This window comes from Rhinolophus ferrumequinum, chromosome 7, assembly GCF_004115265.2.
Source record: "Rhinolophus ferrumequinum isolate MPI-CBG mRhiFer1 chromosome 7, mRhiFer1_v1.p, whole genome shotgun sequence".
NCBI lineage: Eukaryota > Metazoa > Chordata > Mammalia > Chiroptera > Rhinolophidae > Rhinolophus > Rhinolophus ferrumequinum.
The window spans coordinates 46,837,953-46,857,136 of record NC_046290.1 but is presented as its reverse complement, the minus strand read 5'-3'; the positions used below and the strand labels follow the sequence as shown (position 1 = coordinate 46,857,136).

Below are 19,184 nucleotides of genomic sequence, written 5' to 3'. Positions count from 1 at the left end.
CAGTGAAATACCTGGAGAAGGAAACAACCAGTTTGCTCTCCGCGGTTCCAAAGGTGGCGATGAGAATCGGCAGAGTGGTCACAGTGAGAAAGGAAACGAAATGGTGACTGAACAATATCGACTGCAGGGACCAAAGGAAGAGGAGGCAACGTGCCGAAGTCTGAGTTCCTACCATCAGGGGAGCAGGAAGCACAACCTTTTGCATGTGGATTTTTAGGTCAGTTTTAGCCATACTGGTCTAGGAGACACAAAAGCTCTGGGTGGTGCTGCCTACAGATAGGGTCACTCTGAGCCAGTGTGACTGGGACAGTCTTAGTTTATTACCCCTGTAGTTCTTCCATTATCCTCAAAAGGGGCCACAAATACATGGGTGCTCAGCCTCTCTAGACAACTGAAAATACGGAAGTAGACAGTGAGGGGTAAAGACATTAATCTGGGAGAACAGGTCTAAATATAGTATTTTAAAGCAAAATATTGGATGACTATACTTAGAAACAAAAAGGGGGAAAAAATAAATGCCCAAGACCTTGGAGGGCACTCAGTTAGGAAAAAGGAGACAATACAAGTGGTAAAACAGAAGAGCGGTGCGCCATGGAAAAGAGAACATTTACCTAAACGAAAGGACAATCAACAGGAAAACAGGAGAGAGATCAGGGAGTCGGAATAATGAGCAAAGACTCTCAGATTTGACTAGCACGTGATGCCAAGTTTCCGCCAAAAGCAGGACTTCTGTTAAATATGAGGCCAGAGGCCAAAATGCAGATGGTTGAGGAAGACATGGCAGGGACATTAGAGCGCCGAGTGAGGCTCACACAGCTCGAGGAGTTTGTCTTAAAATGAGGGGAGAGAAAGGTAGTGGATGTGGCTGGAGGTACAATTGTAGGGACACCGCCTTGTGACCAAGGGAGAAGCAACAACCTATAAAACACATGCCATCACACATATATGCTGACTGCTGCCATGCAGGCAAGGCAGAAGCAATCCATCAACAATGCCTACAGCAAATGTCTAAAAACTTAACAAATGAAATCACATCTGAACTGCTGGATGCTATTTCAGCTCCCATAAAAGAAAGAAGTCAAGTCTTCAAGGAAAGTGAAGTTCAAGCATGCACAGAGCTGGTGTCATTAAAGACAGTGTCATCTGTGAAAAGAAAACTCCATCGGCCTTCAATGCCATGTGCAGATTCTATTTTCATTAGATGTACAACTGTCAATACATTTCAGTTTTTCATTTAATCGTCTTCTAGGAATTTAAAGAGGAACTTTACACGACATCTTGCCCTGCTCTGCTTTTCCTTTTGTGCTCCCATCTCACCCCTAAATAGCCTTCTAACTCTGGCACCAACAAATACCATAAAATGTATTTCACCTTCCTGGGCCTGAATTCTTTTGCTCTGCATGATTCTTTCACTCCACAAATATTTCATTAGTCCTCACTACGCACATTGTTCTAGGTACTGTGGATATAGCAGAGAAGAAAATCAACAAACAAAAATCCAGCCCTCCTAGAATTTATATTCTGGTGAAGAAGGCAGATAAGAAAACCAATATATCAAACATACAGTAAGTTAATGGTGCTAAATGTTGGGACGGGGAAAGGGCGAGAGGCAAAGAGGGAAGGATGAGCCGAGCATAGAATGGTCAGGAGAGGCCTGGCTGAGGAGGTGCCATCTGAACAGACCTGAAGGAGGCGAGGGGCAAACATACAGCCCTGTGAGGGAAGAGAACTGCAGGCAGAAGGAAGAGCCAGGAAAGACTCTGTGGCAGGGTATGCCTGGCGAGAACAGCACAATTGACCGAGTGACTAGAACAGAGGGAGCGAGGGAGAGAGGAGAAGACAGGAACGGCAGATCGTGGGGGCCTTGCAGCCACTGGCAGGGCGGTGGCTTTTAGTCCGGGGTTGACAGGAAGCCACTGGGGAATTTGGAACACAGGGATCTATGCCTCACCAAGCTCACTGTGGCTGATGTTGTGAGAACAGACTTTAGGGGGTAAATGTGCAGGGAAACCAGTTAGAAACTATAGCAATGTTGGCTTTAGATCAGGGTGATTAACAGTGGCAGGGATGAGAAGTAGCAGGCTTTCAGATACATTATTTCCAGACAGCACCAAAAGGATTGCTGAAGAATTGAATATGGGGAGGGAGGGACAGAGGGAGGGAGGGACGGAGAGAGAGAGAGAGAGAGAAGGCATAGAAATACTCCAAGATTTTTGGCACCACCATCCGGCAGGAATAATGGAAAAGTCATTAACTAAGACGGTCAGCTTGTAGGTGGGCACAGGAGAGGGAGAGCAGAGTTCCATTTTGGATACGTGACATTTGAGAAGTTTTCTAGATACCCAAGTGGAGATGTCAAGTTGGTGGTCAGGTATACCAGTCTGGGCTCTGGGAGACTACCACTTGTGGACATAAAGTACTGGCTTTAACCATCATGGTCATTGCTTGATAAGTTGTTAAATCATATGTAGGGCACTAAAACAAACGTCTATGTGCATGTGCTTAGCAATGGCCCTGTCCTCAAGGAGCTTACTGTCTAGGGAGGGAAAGCACAAAGCCACACACACACACACACACACACACACACACACACACACAGACACCAGGCCCGAGAACTTACTGGAACACTGGAATGACTCTTTCCCCAGGAGCGTTTTATCACAAACCAAACACTGCAGAACCCCAGAGAATGTCCCAGGGACAAATTGATGTCGACTCAGTTTCTCTTTGTCTTTGGCATCCTTGCTTTTTGTCTTCAGATAGAGCAGCAGCAGCAAAGTGTGGGAAAATGAGAAAAGAGAAATGCTGAGAGCCAACTCTCTTACCGAAGTCATACAAATGAAGTCTCTTCATTTACTATTGGCACTTAAGGACTGCAAAACAAGGCGTGCAATAACACCAAATGTAATATTGCCCAGGATGTCGTCGTCTTAATGTGTCTAATCGCTTGGCCAGTACTCCATAAGAAACACAGAAGCTTTCCAATACATGCGTATAAAACGTGAGGTAAGTGATTGTAAAGGGAAAGTGGAAACTGTACTAATCGCTGAGACACTGCACCATCTATGTTTTACAGATGATAGGCACAAAACCTCAATTACCTTAGATTTATTGCGAGGGCTAGTCATCCTATTCATGAGGAAGCTGAATGTTCGGCTCACTTTGTACTTTTCAGACTCTGATTTGGCAGGGATAATGTATTTATCCCATTCCTCTTCTGGAATTCTACAAAAAAGAATCTGTTGTCATGGCTTATAGGACTTAGAAAAGGAGCAAAATGTAGCATATTCACATGTGTGCGCGTGTGTGCACGTGTGTGCACACACATACATATTTTAATACATGTATTTTATACACATATCTATGCATTTATTTTTATACAGCTATTTACACATATTTTTTCAGGTTTTAATGGTTATTCTAAAGGTAAAGATAGAAACTATTAAAATATATCTTCTAGATGGATAGGTAGATAAAGCAGCTGTCTCACAATGTTAATAATTATAGAATCTAAGTGGTATTCAGTATGTAATTCTTTCAATTTTTCTGTATACTTCAAAATTTTTCATAGTAACATATTAGGGAAATAAAGGAAATTTTAGACTTATAATTTTACTCTGAAAACATTTATCTTTCTGTTTACTATGCTAATAGAATTTTCCTCAGGCACAGAGAAGCCAAATAACCAACATTATGGAACTGGATTTTATTTATTTTTGGAACACAGAGATAATACTCAGCCGACACACATTTCCAGTGTCAATATAGCCTGAGAAACAGACTGTCTGCTTCTTGGTTCAGTGTCTCACACTCAAACAGGCTATTTGCAATCTGAGACTCTCTAGATTGCACCCCCCACCAAAAATAAATAAATAAATAAAATAAGAGGCAAGCTAGAGGTAATTTCACCCAGTCTGTGAACACACTGAACATCATTTATTTTCCTTTAATACATATAATAATTCATCAGAAAAAAACAAGTCCCAGCTATGAAAAGTTATACAATATTTCCTCTGGAACTTTCTCTGATAGTCTTATATTTTTAATATTGTTAGACAGGGAGGGAGGGAGGGAGGGAGGGAGGAAGGGAGGGAGGGAGAGAGAGAGAGAGAGAGAGAGAGAGAGAGAGAGAGAGAGAGAGAGAGAAGGAGCATATATTAAGGATCAACCTAAATATCATGTCAAACCAGATAATACTTCCTTTAGGCTATTTCCAAAATGAACATTTCATAACCAAAGTCTCTCCCACTTCTCATTTGTCAGCATTAGTGACTAACACATTCATCTCTGGGGAATACTTTTGAAAAGCAATTATATTATTGATATGCACTAAAATATATATGATTACATTTCATGAAAATGAATTCAATGACAGCTTTCTAGGACTTCAGTTTTTCTCATGTGATCAGTTACAGGCTTAGACTAAATCATTACTAAGGGCCCTTCTCACACTTAAATATAATATGTACTTACCCGGCATGTATTAAACAAAAATTTAAATTATTTAACCTCTAGATAATTTAGAGTTCAAACCTATGAGTGCCTTCAGAAAAACATAATAAATAATGCCTTTAGAGCTGCCTCTTGGTCATGAAGATCTAAAAGCATAGTGAAGTAGGACAGTGTGTATCCTGCTTCTGGAGTACTGCACAGTAAGTGATATTGGGTTTGCTACTTAGAGAAAACAGTTGAAAAGATTAGAAGGAAAGACAGTGAATAGAAGTGAATGTACCATACAACTACGCAGAGTAACGAAAGGAACCCAGACCCTCTTATTTCTTTTATTCCCACAGCTACCTCCTTAGACAACGGACCAGTTCATATACTCTGTAAATTTCCATACCTCTTGTGTCTTAAGCATCCTAATTTGTAAAACTCATGGCATCATATTCAACAGGCTCACTTTTGGAATGGGGAGAAAACAACGCATTTGAGAGCTTAGAAAGAATCCTCTCAGGAAAAACTTTTGTGACCCCACCAATTGCCATTCAGTGTCTAAGAGAACAATAGATGGTGAGAAGACCTAAAGCTCAGAACTAAAAAATGGTAAGGTCAATGGATTTTGAGCTCAAGAAGACCTGTCCCCTACTTCCCAGCAGGAACACAACTCTCTCAAAGAAAAGAAAATTAATTATGGTTTACTTGACTCTACTCCCAATTCCCCATGCTACAGAAGACTATATCAAGAACAATGTTGCAGTTTTGATGTAAAACCTACACATGTACCACAGTTTACCATGGAACCTATATATTTCTACAACATGACATAAAATCATACCAAGTAATCTTTAAGCTCAAAGGCTGATAAGACCTGAGACATGACAATGTTACAAAACAACAACAAAAAAAATACTGAAACACTAAATATTAAAAACTCAGAATAACCATCCAACCTGGTAGAAATGTGAGGATCACAGTCATGATCCACTGTCATTTTATGAAAATGGGTAACAGTGTAACCTCTGCACAAATGTAGAAGGTTGGTTGATTCCATGTTTCAAATCTAACTATGTGGTATTCACCTATAATAACAAATAGGTACGTTAGAGAACTGAGGAGGGAAAAATCCTCAACTGATTTCACCACAAAATTTAAATAGCTTGTCAATTTGTAAGCATTTGGAAAAAATTAATTTAAACTCTTTTCAATATCCCAAAACGAGAATGCCTAAGCTCTATTATAGTCAATTAGATGACCAATGCAATCAACCGCCATACAGTTTTACAAGCTCCTTTCTTCAGAAATGCTCTTGGTATTACCTTTTCAGTAGGTAAACAGATATTTAAAATATCTTAAGAACATGTATCCTCAACATCTTAATCCTTAACCTACTATATCCATAACCTACATTTTAAAAAAAAAACTGGGAATCTAATGAACAGAAAGTTCCCACTATCCAAACTGAAAATTGACACAGTGAGACTTCTTTGAACACTTGGATGCTCAAATTTTTTTAAATACAGCAGATGTAGTCAATTTAAGGTAGATGGTGGCAATACAGTACAAAGTCATGCCACACAGTGTTTAAGAAGTTGGGATAGATGGAATGTCACTCCTGCAGAAATGAGCCTGCAAGGTCTGGAGCCAGCCCTCCTTTTACCTGGCTGCATTTTTTCCAGAAACTAAGTGATTAATATAAACAACAATTCCAATGTAGGTAGGTAAATACGTACAACAGGACCAAAGCAAAGCATTAGGTATGGCCAGGGCTCTACTGGCATATCCCACAAGGTATCGGAAATAGAATAGATTAGAGAAAAGATCTACTCTACTAGATATACTAGGGGATGTGATTGAGAAAGTCAGATGCTTTTAGGATGTATAGATAAAGGGAAATTAAAGAGGAAAAAAAACAGGAATGACAGGAAATGAGGAATAAGAGAGAAAGGGACACTCCCTATATACATCTCATCCAAGTAAAATCACTTTATTTTCTAATATTTAAGCAATTATGACATTGGCTCTTCTAGTCTTAAATCCCTGTCCTAATGAAAAATAGTTTTTACGTAAAATAAGCTCTTAATAATCAGTCCATTACTTCTCCAATGTTAAAAAGATGGCAGGGAGAAGATTGCCAATCAAAATGATGGATACATTCCAGAACTAGTGAATTGCTTAAATTAAGTAATAGATGTAAGCAGCTTAAAACAGTACGCGGCACATAAAACACCCAGTGATGGTCAGTTATTGCTGCTCCTGCTTTTGTCCTCGTCATGCTGTCACCTTCCTCATCCTCCTCCTTTTGAAGGGCATTCTTAGTCTTCCTCTGATTTTCTCATTTCAAAGTTGCTATTCTATCTCCAAAATACAGGCATAAACAAAAGGAGGCTTTTCCTTATTGATACTTTTATTCCAAGATTTAAAGCAAAATAGTACATCTTGATCTATGTATTAAAACATTTCAGAATTTTAGCATTAATAGCACCAAAACTAAACCCATTTTCTTCTTTTCCATGTGGTCTCTTAAAGCCAAACATTTATGCCATTTCTAACCTAACCTCAGAGTTATTTCACATGAGCAGTTAGTTACTCAAGGCCAACAGCACTCAACAATTTTCCCGGCTCACTAGTCAGCTTCCCAAACTGTACTCCAGCTATAGTTTTACCTCTTAAGGAAAAGAGAAGCTTAGGCATAAAGCTTTCACATCTGCATATCTATCAGAAAACTGATAATGCTTAATGTATTTTCTGCATCATTTACTCATTGTTTCCAACTTAACACTTCTAAGCAGTACTCCATACAGATAGTAGAGATGTTTAGGCACGTTCTAAAACTGACTGCCCAGGGGCCTATTACCATAGTAGGGGCAGACAGCCCTAACCAGATCCTGATACCTTTCTAAAGCAGGGGATCTCATGCTGCTCCCTTTGGTCCTGTGTGTCAGAAGTGTTTGGTTTTGACAATAACTCAAAATAGAATACTCTGTCCCCAGTCCTGAGGACTGCATATCTGGGACTGAAAAGAGCAGCTGGCTGACCTATGTTGATACAGATCACAAAAGAAGCAAAGGATTCAGGCAGTCACATTACATAGAAACCTCACAAACAATTAAACAAATACCAAAAACGACGTGCACACATTTCCACATCATTTGATGGATCAAGCAGTCCCTCGGGAAATCTGGAACAGTTACCTTTTTTCTCCTGGTGGCTCCGATAAGCTGTAAGCTCTTTGTTCTACAAAACACGGAACAATAAAATGAAAACTAAGGCACACAAACTAGTAGTCATGTGTTAATCTGAAATGCACACACTCAACCGTATTTCATTATATACACCACCAGTTATGAGAAAACAAGTCACTTTATATAAATAGGGCACTGCTCTGGATATTTTTATCACTTTCCCTGGTTTGGAGAGAATGGGGAAGAGACCAATACATGGCAATATTCAGTGTTTTTTGAACTAAGATAGCATCAGTAAAGGGCAGCAAATATTTTCAAAAGTGCAGGAAATCGGTTCTGTCATTTTGGATATTTCTCACCAGAGCTTCATCTCTTATTTGTAACACTAATTCCCCAACATAGAGAATCAATAAATATCTTAGCTGCTTTTTAAGCGAAGCTCAAAAGAAAAGTCTTGCAGCCCAGCCTAAGCAAGAGTCCATTTTCACATAGCTCCGATGCCTTTATAAAATCCGAGCAGCAGCCAGTTCAGAGATGCGCTTTGTGGCTCCTGGGAAAGGGAGAACCACTTTTCCCATTGGACTTAAGGGGGGCAGCAGGGGCAGGCTCATGCAGGCAGCTTAGCGCCATCTTGTTTCTAGAAGGAACTGGACTACTTACTACAGGGATAGAGCAGAGACAGTGAGAGAGACTGAAGGAGGGAACGGCCACCGTGGAGCACACCATCGACAGAGCAGGGACAAACCCTTTACCGTTACAATCCAGAAGTGGGAAGAGGCAAAACTGGGTTGCAAAGGAAGATGGGCCAGATATGTTAAGGAGGGAAACTAACAAATACATGTCCCCTGAAATGTGTAAATATCAATATTGAACCCAATATTATCTTGTAGGTAACAGAAAATCTACTTTGAAGAATTTGAAGGCTTTATTTTATGGTCATTAAACGTTCTTCAAATTAAGTCATGGGCAGAAATCAGTATCCTTACTGTAAATAGGCTGAGGAGCCAAGAGAATAAGACACTTGTCCAAAATAACTGAGCTAATAAGATAACGGAACTAGATTCAGGCAACTGGACATTTAATAGGATTCCATCCATCAGTGCACAATAATTTTCAAAAGTGCATGCACTTCACTCCTCAGATTCTCAAATGTAGAACACTTTTGTCTATCTTGGTGAGGTTATAATTATCATCTCAACATTGACAATGTTCCTTTCTATCTAAACCCACGATGTATCAAAGGGAGTTACGTACAAGATTGATTTTGTTTTATATATACAAGCATTGAAAAATAAAGTGTCCACCATTGTACTCTAGGCTCAAAAAAAAAAAAAAAAGAAAAGAAAAGAAAACATGAGACATGATAATAAGTAACCTTTTGGAGGTGACAAGGAAGAAAGAACATCACAAATAAGAATAAAAAAGGACAGAAGACCACCCTGTAGCTCATATATGGGAGTTTTCCACTGGGGCAAAAGGAGACTTGGAGTCTATCCAAGGATATAGATAGATAAATAGAGGAAATGTTTAGGACTATTCAAGGCTCATTGAGAGAGGACTTCTAACGCCACACATGTCAATTTACCTCTGATTAATCTAAGCAAACTAAACAATGAAACACTAGTATACATCTTTGACGTAGTCAAGATTTCACATCTGTGCTCTGATCACACACAGTTAAAATCATCTCTTCTTCCTTAAGAGTTCATTTATTCTTCGTAGTCCTATAGTTTTGACTGACCTAAACGGTATCAATCCAAACATTTGTAACCACACCGGAGTATCTTGGAATCTTTGTACATTTAGTGTATAGCCTCAACCTAAATTGCCTGTTTGTAATTCTCACCTTCTGGAGAGTATCAAACTTCATTCAAATAGCCCTGTTTTTAAATATACTGTCTAAAGATAAGCTTTTGTTCACAGAAAAAAAACAAAGGAATTGACGTTAGCTTTTTATTCTTTCTAATTCAAATGCAAAGATTTAAAGATTATATGTTAGGCAAAGATACCCTTCCTTATTCATTAAAGAATTCACAAATCCGGACTCTTTTCCCTTATAAACAATCAAGTTCCTCTCATCCATCTGGTCAACAATTTCAAACTTCAGAAATAAAACTTTGAAAATCGGAGATACTGCAGATACTGGTTGGCACACTTCACAGAAGACTTAGAAGTGCTGTCCAAGTAGTTACAGTATAAAGTTAATGTGCTATCGAGGACCATCAGTGAGAGGTGCCAAACTGCTATTGAAAAGAATCCCAACCTCAACTAAAGTTAGAGAGACCTGAAGATTCTAGCAGTATTCGTAATATTGGGGAAAAAAAAATAAGACAAATTCAATCCATCTTCTTTTCCTGTCCTCTAAAAGGTAGTTGTATCCTTTCTTTCTCTCAGTCCTTTTCTCCATCTTCACATTCCAAAAATTAAAACTGACACATATCAGTAGTCTTGCTTTCTCCTCTTCCAAAAAGACTTCCCAAAAAGAAAAATGAGAAGCCTAGTAGTACTTGTTTGGTATTTTATGTATCTTGTCTATTACATTTATTGAACAAATATTTATTGGACACCTCCCATACTTAAGTCATTGTTTTAGGATGGCAGCTCCAAGCACGAAGACTGCTTTCAATACTGTTGCACATGGCACAAAAATGCCAAATAAGAACAAGGTAATAAAGCAAGAATTTTAACAAAGAAAAGAAACAGGAAGAAGTAAAATAGATCCTATTTTAAGTATTGTACACTGGGAAATTGAGGATACTTAAGCACACTTCTTGTTTTTCTGAGTCTTTTAAGCCTTAAGGATAATAGACAAAAAAGACACTGTCTAATACACTGACAAAACTGTATTATATAATTTATTACATAATGCTATATATTACAGATTAGCATGAATACTTCCAAACATGCCTTTAAATGTAATTATTACATATTATGTATAGAAAGTATGAAATAATTACATTTAAAAATAAAGTTGAAAATTGGAGTGGTGGCTGAGAGGGGCTACAAGGTCAGCTCTGAGTTGCCAATTGTCCTACTTATTGATCTGAATTCATTTTTTAAAATTCATCAAGCTACATGCTTATAATTTACACCCTGTTCTATAGATATACAATATTTCAATTCAATTTTATTGTATAAAAGTTACATTTCTGTTTGCTTGCATTGCCACAAAAAATGTTGAGATACATTTACTCGTGTTTCAAATATGTCCTCTTATTTCAATTCTATAAAGTCCCTTCATAAAGAAAGAAAGAAAGAAAGAAAATCTATTTGGCAGTGGTTTGTCTCTGAGGACTTAGATTATTTCAGCAACTTATATATAAGGCAAAAGTAATTTTTATACTTTACTTAAATAAAATCCTCTAGAGCCCACACAATAAGGAACCTAGAATAAATTCTAGTTTACATTATCTTTGAGGAAAACATTTTATTCAAAGAACAAAGCAACAGAGATTTTTGTACAAATTTGTAATTTAATCAAAATCAAATCTTTAACTTGACTGTTATCCAATGAGAAAAGGATTTTGCTAAGCTTAGAAAAATCAATTGTGAAAATAAAATTGAAAATCCTTGCCTTCACTTGTATATTTTATGTACTTTTACTAACTGAAAATCTGCTCTGGGATAGAATGCTTTCAAAACCAAATGGTATATAACGCTCACCTTCACTGGAATTGCACACTGTAAAATCACGTACCAACCGAGTTTTTCCTAAAGAAATTTTGGGTGATGAGCAGGAGTAAGAACGTGAGCGGATTCCAGAAAGCAATGACTCCTAAAAGAAATCATAAAATAGTTTTTCAAAAATGCTACACAAGACTTGAAAGTATATGTTCATCATGAATGTTACTAAATCAGCATCTTTGTGAAAAGATTCAATCTGAACATTTCTGATGTAATCTAATTGTTTCTGTTTGCCCCTCACAACTTTCAAAATTTTATTGTCTTTTTAATGCTTGGGTAAACTTGAGCTTTTGGGAATAGTTCCTATGTAGACTTTAGGATGCAATTAGGACATTCCAATCATGGTGGTTAAAAGTGAAAAATTAAGTCAAATTTTTCTCTGTATATTTAATGAGTTTGACATTTTTTTTCACCTGAGTTGTCAGTTATTTTTATTTTATACTGTAGCACTGAAGCAAAATTCTACATTAACTAATATGTCTATACTTAGATGGTAAAAGGATAGCCACTTACAATGATAAGAATTTTAAAAATTTCCAAACAGCTACTTACGTTATAACGTTAGCTGCAGCCTATAGCGAAGAATGCATCAGGTAAATATACAAATCTCCTCATCTTTTAATAGACCTCCCATCCAGCACTTCCTGGGATGATGTTTGCATATCAATGACTTATACATCTTTATTTCTTTTAACTGACCTGCTATTTTATTTCTTTTTTCCCAATTACATACTGTTCCTCTTGTAATATTAACAACATATGTGAGAATGCAAGATGGCAAGATAATTAAAACATGGTTTTCTTACATGTTCTGGAAAATGTAAATGAATATACAAAAGAGCAAACACCATTAAAGCCATTTATGGTACCCAACTCCCACCCAACAGAGGCCTAGCAGCCTTAGGATTGATCCCACCCATCCATTTGTAAGATACCACTTCAAGTTAGGGCTAAAATAAAGTAATGCAAAATTTATTACTAAAATTAAGCCATCAGCAACTGTCCTTCACAAGCACTGGTCTCGTCTGTTCCCCTAAGTGAAAACACATGGTTTCTCTAAGTTCATCTGTTTAAAGGGCCTGGAAGAAAGTTGAAAACAGACGCCTAGCCCTGCTTCAAAAGGTCTTGGGCTGTGCCTCCCCTGACTGTCTTCTTAGAGAGGACCCTCTGGGGCCTGGATATCAGGAAGGCCAGCCCACGCTGTCCTGTAACCCTAACCGTGAGCTGGCCACAAAGGGCCCTAGCCAAATGCCACCCTTTGCTTTAAATCATATATGGTCATCGTTTTGCATAATGATGGGACTTTGAAAATTATCCAGAATCTCTGGTAAAAAGTTACACAGGGAAATTACAGAGGCACAGCTAGATACATTTTAACGGACAGATTCTTCTTAAAAGTGAACAACATGGAACTGTTTCACAAAGATTGAATTCCTTTTCATTCCAAGTAATGATGAATGTTTCGCAATTCCACTCAAAATGCAAAACTAAGAAGGATCTACATTAACAACCATACTCATTTCTTATCATCCAGAAATAATCACATGATCTTCAGGTTCAAAAGGTTATGACAATTCAACAGGTCTCAGAGAGGAGAGGAAAGGATTCAGGACCTGTAGTCAGAAGGCCTGGATTTGAGTTCTGACTACCATTAAGTCCGGGTACCCAGGACAAAACATCTCATTTCTGCAAAACCTCATCTGCTCAAAAATTAAAATAAAAGGCTTACTAATGTCTTAGGTGTCTTATGATGAAATTATGTTTTCTACATTTATAAAACATGTTTTCTATATTGTAGAACATACTACAAAAATAAAGCAGTATCATAACAACCATGTGTTCACAGTAAGAGCTGCTCGAGCATAGCACACATTATTTTATAGCAGTAAACTCTACTTAAAAAGAAAACTAGTGGACAATAACACAAATCAAAAAAGGAAGAAAACATACGTGCAAACACAAAACAGCTTTTTCTGCAAGATTGGAAGAGTTTAATCTTTTATAGAACAACCATAGCAAAATGAAACCCCAATGTGAGAAAATCTCTCTCCTATGGAAAAATTGACGAAGTTTATGGTGTTCCAGATTAGTTCATGCAGCCAGGAATGCTCAACAAACATCACCTCTGCCTTAGGAATATTATTTAATTCATCACCTGGGCCAAGTAAAGTTTCATGTGAGCAAAACAAATCTGATCATTTATATCCACATGACACTACCAGTTTATTTCCCTTAAAAGATGACGGCAGAAAATACTGTGTAAAATGGTAAAATTTTCCAAGTATGTGAAAAATTATTATACACTGGTGGCGAAATTCATAAAGACAAATCAGTCCTTGTAATTAAGGAATAAACAAATGAGAGTTGAAAAGATTAAAGACTCGAATGGTCAGCTCATGGTTCTCAAAAAAAAAAGTTTATACATGTGAATAAAACATTATTTGTCTTTCAGAGATGGTTAGATTTAGACAACACATTTTCCATGCTATAATAAACCAAATGAATACCAACAAGAATACCTTTGACTGCAGGTTACTTGATAAAGAAAGTGACTCAGTCCTGGAGATGTTAAAATCTGGTTCAGGGTTGGTCTCAAAAGAGTCCAGTTCGTCCCCACTTGGGACCCCAGTTCTCGAGGAATTCTGGGATACTGGAGTGTAGCAAAGGTGCGACGGCTCCGAAGGCCCTTCCCCTTCACTGTCAGCATCCAGGGCATCGAGACTAGAACTGACGCACAAAGTAAGTAAACAAGTAAATAATCAAGGAAGCAGACCGAGTCATTGGTTTCTACTTCTCTGAATTCAAATTCTCTCATTGGTGTGAGGTACAATGGGTACTCATTTAACTTGTAACAAAATTTATATTTAAGTAGGTTTTGCTGGGTTTTTTCCCTCCCTCCAAAGATCCTGTTTTCCAACAAAAATTTGTTTCCCCAAGCGAACATTTCTACCTGGCAAAAGCCATTTCAAGTGCTCTAAGAAACAAAACCTGGTTCAAGTTAGTATTATGCTATTTCTGTGTTGTAAATGTAATTATTACAAGCCCCAAATGGGTATCCTTCAAACATTAAAAATGCAAACCAAACAGAGCCCTTGGCTGTTTCGGGGCGCCCTGGGGGACCTTGAATGTGAAAATATTCTCTCCATTGTCCCAAGGCTGCAGAGCTGAAGAGGGCAGAGGCAGGTATGGAGAAACGTGCGAAGGTCTCACACCAGAGTTGGTATCAAGACACAGGACAGACATGAGTCAAGTGAGGTCCCAAATGTATCACATTTGATTATTTTTAGAGACTTTCAAAAATGATGGCCATGACAAATCCACCTCAGAAGGCAGAAAGGAATTCTGCTCTACTACTAATGCTCTCCTTTCCTCATATAATAACCTTTGATAACCACAATATTAAAAAGAACGCATGTGAGCTTCACATTCCTGGCTCATTCTACAACATTTACATTTTAAACCACTCAAACTTTGAGGCCAACAACTCTCACAGGCACGTCAATTGCACAGTGCATTTTAAAAATTAAATTTATTCAAGGAAGATTAGTTAATAACATTATATAAATTTCAGGTGTACAACTTTATAATGTAACATCTGTATGCTCACCATGCATTCTATTTTCCTTCTGTCACCATGTATTTGACCCCCTTTCCCCTCTTTGTTCTCTCCACAACCCCCTTCCCCTCTGGTAACTACCATGCTGTTGTCTGTATAGAAAACAAAACGTAATACACAAACAAACAAAATAAACCGCACTTTTAAATGTATTTTTCTTTGACTGTTACAGTCCTGGAGTTTAAATTTTAATAACAATATAATGAAATGGTCTCAATTATGAAATATAGAGTACCAGAAAATGAAACTTTGAAAAATGTTTTTGGATTATTTTTCTTAAAAAGAAAGGAAGGAAGGAAGGAAGGAAGGAAGGAAAGAAGGAAGGAAAAAGTAGGTATTTAATGGCCACTGAATATCAACTTAATAAATTACATGAATATCAACTTAATAAATTATATATGTTTCTAATCCACAAACTTAGATTAGTGTCTAATTCTTGAACTTCATGGGCCCTCTTGGGCCCCAGCAAACTTGGCAGTAAGTAAAGGTCACAACTGGTAACACTGAAGTTTCCAAAGTGGAGTTTTCTCCTTGAAAAGTCCTCATCAAGGGCCCTCACCTTGTCATTGAGAAGGGAAAGACAAATTGGAGGGGGACTTCACACTTTAGTTTAATTCAACGCCCAAATATGTTGGAGTATAAAATTCTCCTGAAAAACTAAAGCTTAGTGTTAAGAAAACCTTTCTAGTAAATGTTGGTGCTTTGGATGTTACACTAATGTAATTACAGATATTTTAAGGTGCTATGTAGTTTCCATAATTCAGTGATTATCTAAGGGTAAAAAGAGATCTAGGGGTAGGGAGGGAGGCCAAAGGTTTGCTGATGTCTGTGGCTCAGTATTTGTGTGTTCAACTTGTGATCTCTTGTCCTAATGAAAAGTAGTGGCTGCCTGTGAGAATATCCTATTTTTACACAAGCCTTTCAAGTTACACACAGCATTTCTCCATCTCTATGAATATACCCTAGAATATCAGTGAGTGTTATTTTATTTTGCATACTATATTTTAAAATATTTCTTTTTCTGCTAGTTCAAATGGGGCTATGGTTTTTCTTTGATACACTATTAACCTAAGTAAGATATTCAACCTTATAGAAAATATTCTTCAGGGTTACCTCTAGGTTATCATTTTATAATACCTTTTTTTAAAATTCCATCAGTGGGATATGAAATCGATTCAATAGGTTGTGACCAGAATCCTCTTTTAAAATAGTACAGAGTAGAAAATATCAGAATACATTCCACATGTTATTTCATACAACATTTAAATCCTATGTGTATGGGGGACATGGAGGGGATGGTTCACAGTGTGACAAGCATTTCTTACTATGGAAAAACAAAAGCAGTTTTAAAGATATGTTTTGGAAAAGAACAAACACCTGCCTTCTATCACCTAATTTTTTGTTGTATAGTTTTGTGCTTTTTTTTTAAATAAACATCTCATTGCTTGTTTTCCCCTTGTAGCATCTTAGAATAGCTATTTAGTTTAAATAATATAATGTTTACATATTGTGCATACTATTTTACTTTCACCAAAGCATTGTTTTAAACCTTAAGAAACTTAGGACTTACGTCCCAGGCAGCCTTGTGCCTGTGTTAACCTCACTTTTTATTGTATGCCCTGAAATTTCTCCTTCATTCGAAGTTCCGAGCCTCTCAGCCTGCGATTCACTTATTAATGAATTGGGTGCATGTCACTTTGATTCATTATCACTTGTGTTACACACTCCCACCACAACACCCACCGAAGGGAGGGTTCCATGGCCATGCCAGGGTCAAAAAGGGGCTTTCTGGGGATCTCAAGTCTTTCTAGGATCCTCATTCCTACATTTTTCAGAGGGGACAGAATGTACAGCAGATAAAGTTGGCCTATGGGAGCAACTGGGGGTTTTCTCTTAGGACTCTTCTTCCTCTTCCATCTCTCCCCCTCCACCAGCTGTGACATTTTTGCAGAGGGTTTTCATTACCTTTACTCAAGCTGGATAGTTTTTCTTATATTCTAAGAAGGTAAAATTCCAGCTGCTATTTAAACGTCCCAGCGATGTGACCATGATTGATGGGAAAGCATAATTTAGAATGCCCAGGAATGTTTGCATACGCAGAACAGAAAGGCCATTTGTGTCTTCTCCTCCCCGTATTCCTAGAGGAGCATCTGTAAAGAACTCATTCACCTCTCGAGACCTGAGTCACAAACTGGACAAATCATAAAGATCCTGCCAGCATGTGCTAATAATACACAGTTAAATCTGGTTTTGCAGAACTATATGGAATCTTGCCTGGACTGGCAGCCTCTTGTCCCAAACAGATATGTGGAGAGCCCAAAATGCCCTATCAATTCAATTTACGTCCACCCAGCATCTTTAAAACCATAATTCACAAAATACAAATCTCAAGATAATCTTTCATTATTTATGCATTGGACATTACCCTTGGTACCAATACCTGTTATAAAGTGTTACAAGCTCAAGTGGTCGCATATCCATGCAGAGCACAGTGATTGGCACGTAGTGATTGCTGCCTCCCCTCCTTTCTCTCCTTTCTGATCAATTAAATACCTGCCAAATACTCATGTACCTATGTGGATGTCCATTCATAGATAAATATATACACACTCACGTGTGTGTATTTGACATTAATATTGATTCATGATTTTACATGTGAAAATGAGCATATACCATATTTTTCCATGTATCATGCGCTCCTGTGTATAATGTGCACCCATGCTTTTGGCCCAAACTTTCGAGGGGAAAAAAAATCTTTCATTTTAATTTTTAATTCAAATTTTTCTTTACATTTAGGTACTTGGTTTTCTTGTATTATAAAGGAGTTTCAGCACTTATTTTTTACCATATTATGGTACAAGGAATTTTATGTGACAAATAATTACAAAACACAAGAATAGATATAAGATACAAGAAATTTTATGTACCAGTAAAAAATTTATGATATTTACGCATCATAGAAGGCCAAAAATTCTTCGACATTGCAAGTTTGTCGTAACTGTAGCAAATTATAGTATTTGAGGGTGTTATTTTGCATATGGATATCATTATTGATTTCTAGAACTACACTTTTAACTTGTACACATAAAAAAAAGAATTAAAAAAACATTTATATAGATAAGGAATTAGTACTACTCGTGTATAATGCGCATCCTTATTTTTCCCTCACAAATTAGGGCAAAAAAATGTCCATTAAACACGGCAAAATACGGTAATCAGAGGTCTAGGGCATGGGGAAAAAATAAGCTATTGCCTAAGGAAAGTGGAGAGCAGAATAAAATGAAATTAACAGAAATTGGCCTATTTCCGAAAGAAAATAGACAACAGGATGGATGGATAAGAAAGAGATGCAAAGATACAAACACACATATACATGCACACACACACACATAAATATATACCATCATATCATATGCAATAACATTGTTTTAATATTTTTGTATATATAAGAAAATATGTGCAAGGTAAGTAAGTTACAGAGTATAATAAACAAACACTCACAATCCCACCCAACTTGAAACATGAACATTGGCCATACAACTGAAACCCTTTTTTATTTCTTTCCATTCCCATTCCCTACTTTCCTCACTACATGTAACAACTATTTTGAATTTGGGATTTTTTCCCACTTCATTATCTTGGATTCTTCTTTTTTTATAGCCTAAGCACACATATGTACTTGCCCTATAATAATAAATTGTTTGATTTTGTTTAGTTTTGCATTTTATAAAAATGAAATCTAAAGTATTTGGTGTCTTACTTTTTTGTTCAATTTCATGTTTCTGTGATGCATGTTATTATGTATGTTGATATAGTTAGCTCATTTTCACACTGTATAGTATTCTATTGTGCAATTATTCCGTAATTTATCTATCTATTCCTCATTTCAGTTATTTGCTACACTACAAATATTCATGTATATGTCTCCTAAAACACAGAAGTAAAACTGCTGGGTCATAAAGTACATATCAAGAGTTTCATAATTTTTCACTCCTATCAACCATAATAGGACTTTCCATTGTATGCATTTTCACCAAAACATGGTATTGCTAAACTATTTCATTTTTGCCTATCTGGTAAGTAAAATGGTGTCTCATTTTATTTGTCCTCTATTATGTTTTTGTCTGTTTTCTTAATTGTCTTACTTTCAAATCAGGAACCTAAAAGAGGGCAACATTTTTATGTAGCAATAAAAGTGGTAGGGGAAAAAAGAAAATAAAATACAATTTTCCAAATCCAGCAACAAGGTTCTTTGATTT

At 37.1% G+C, this 19,184-nt stretch overlaps 1 protein-coding gene across 6 annotated transcripts in view; it reads right to left on the bottom strand.

Moving 5' to 3' along the window:
• ARHGEF28 (Rho guanine nucleotide exchange factor 28) overlaps window positions 1-19,184 on the bottom strand; it is a 284,986-nt gene that overhangs the window by 77,611 nt on the left and 188,191 nt on the right. For all 6 annotated transcript variants that reach the window (XM_033110869.1, XM_033110870.1, XM_033110871.1 and 3 more), the window contains 5 exons: window positions 13,829-14,036; window positions 11,289-11,400; window positions 7,635-7,677; window positions 3,102-3,225; window positions 2,621-2,753 (listed from right to left, as the gene is read on the bottom strand). In XM_033110869.1, the coding sequence (XP_032966760.1) occupies window positions 2,621-2,753; window positions 3,102-3,225; window positions 7,635-7,677; window positions 11,289-11,400; window positions 13,829-14,036 (620 nt within the window). The remainder of the gene's footprint in view (window positions 1-2,620; window positions 2,754-3,101; window positions 3,226-7,634; window positions 7,678-11,288; window positions 11,401-13,828; window positions 14,037-19,184) is intronic.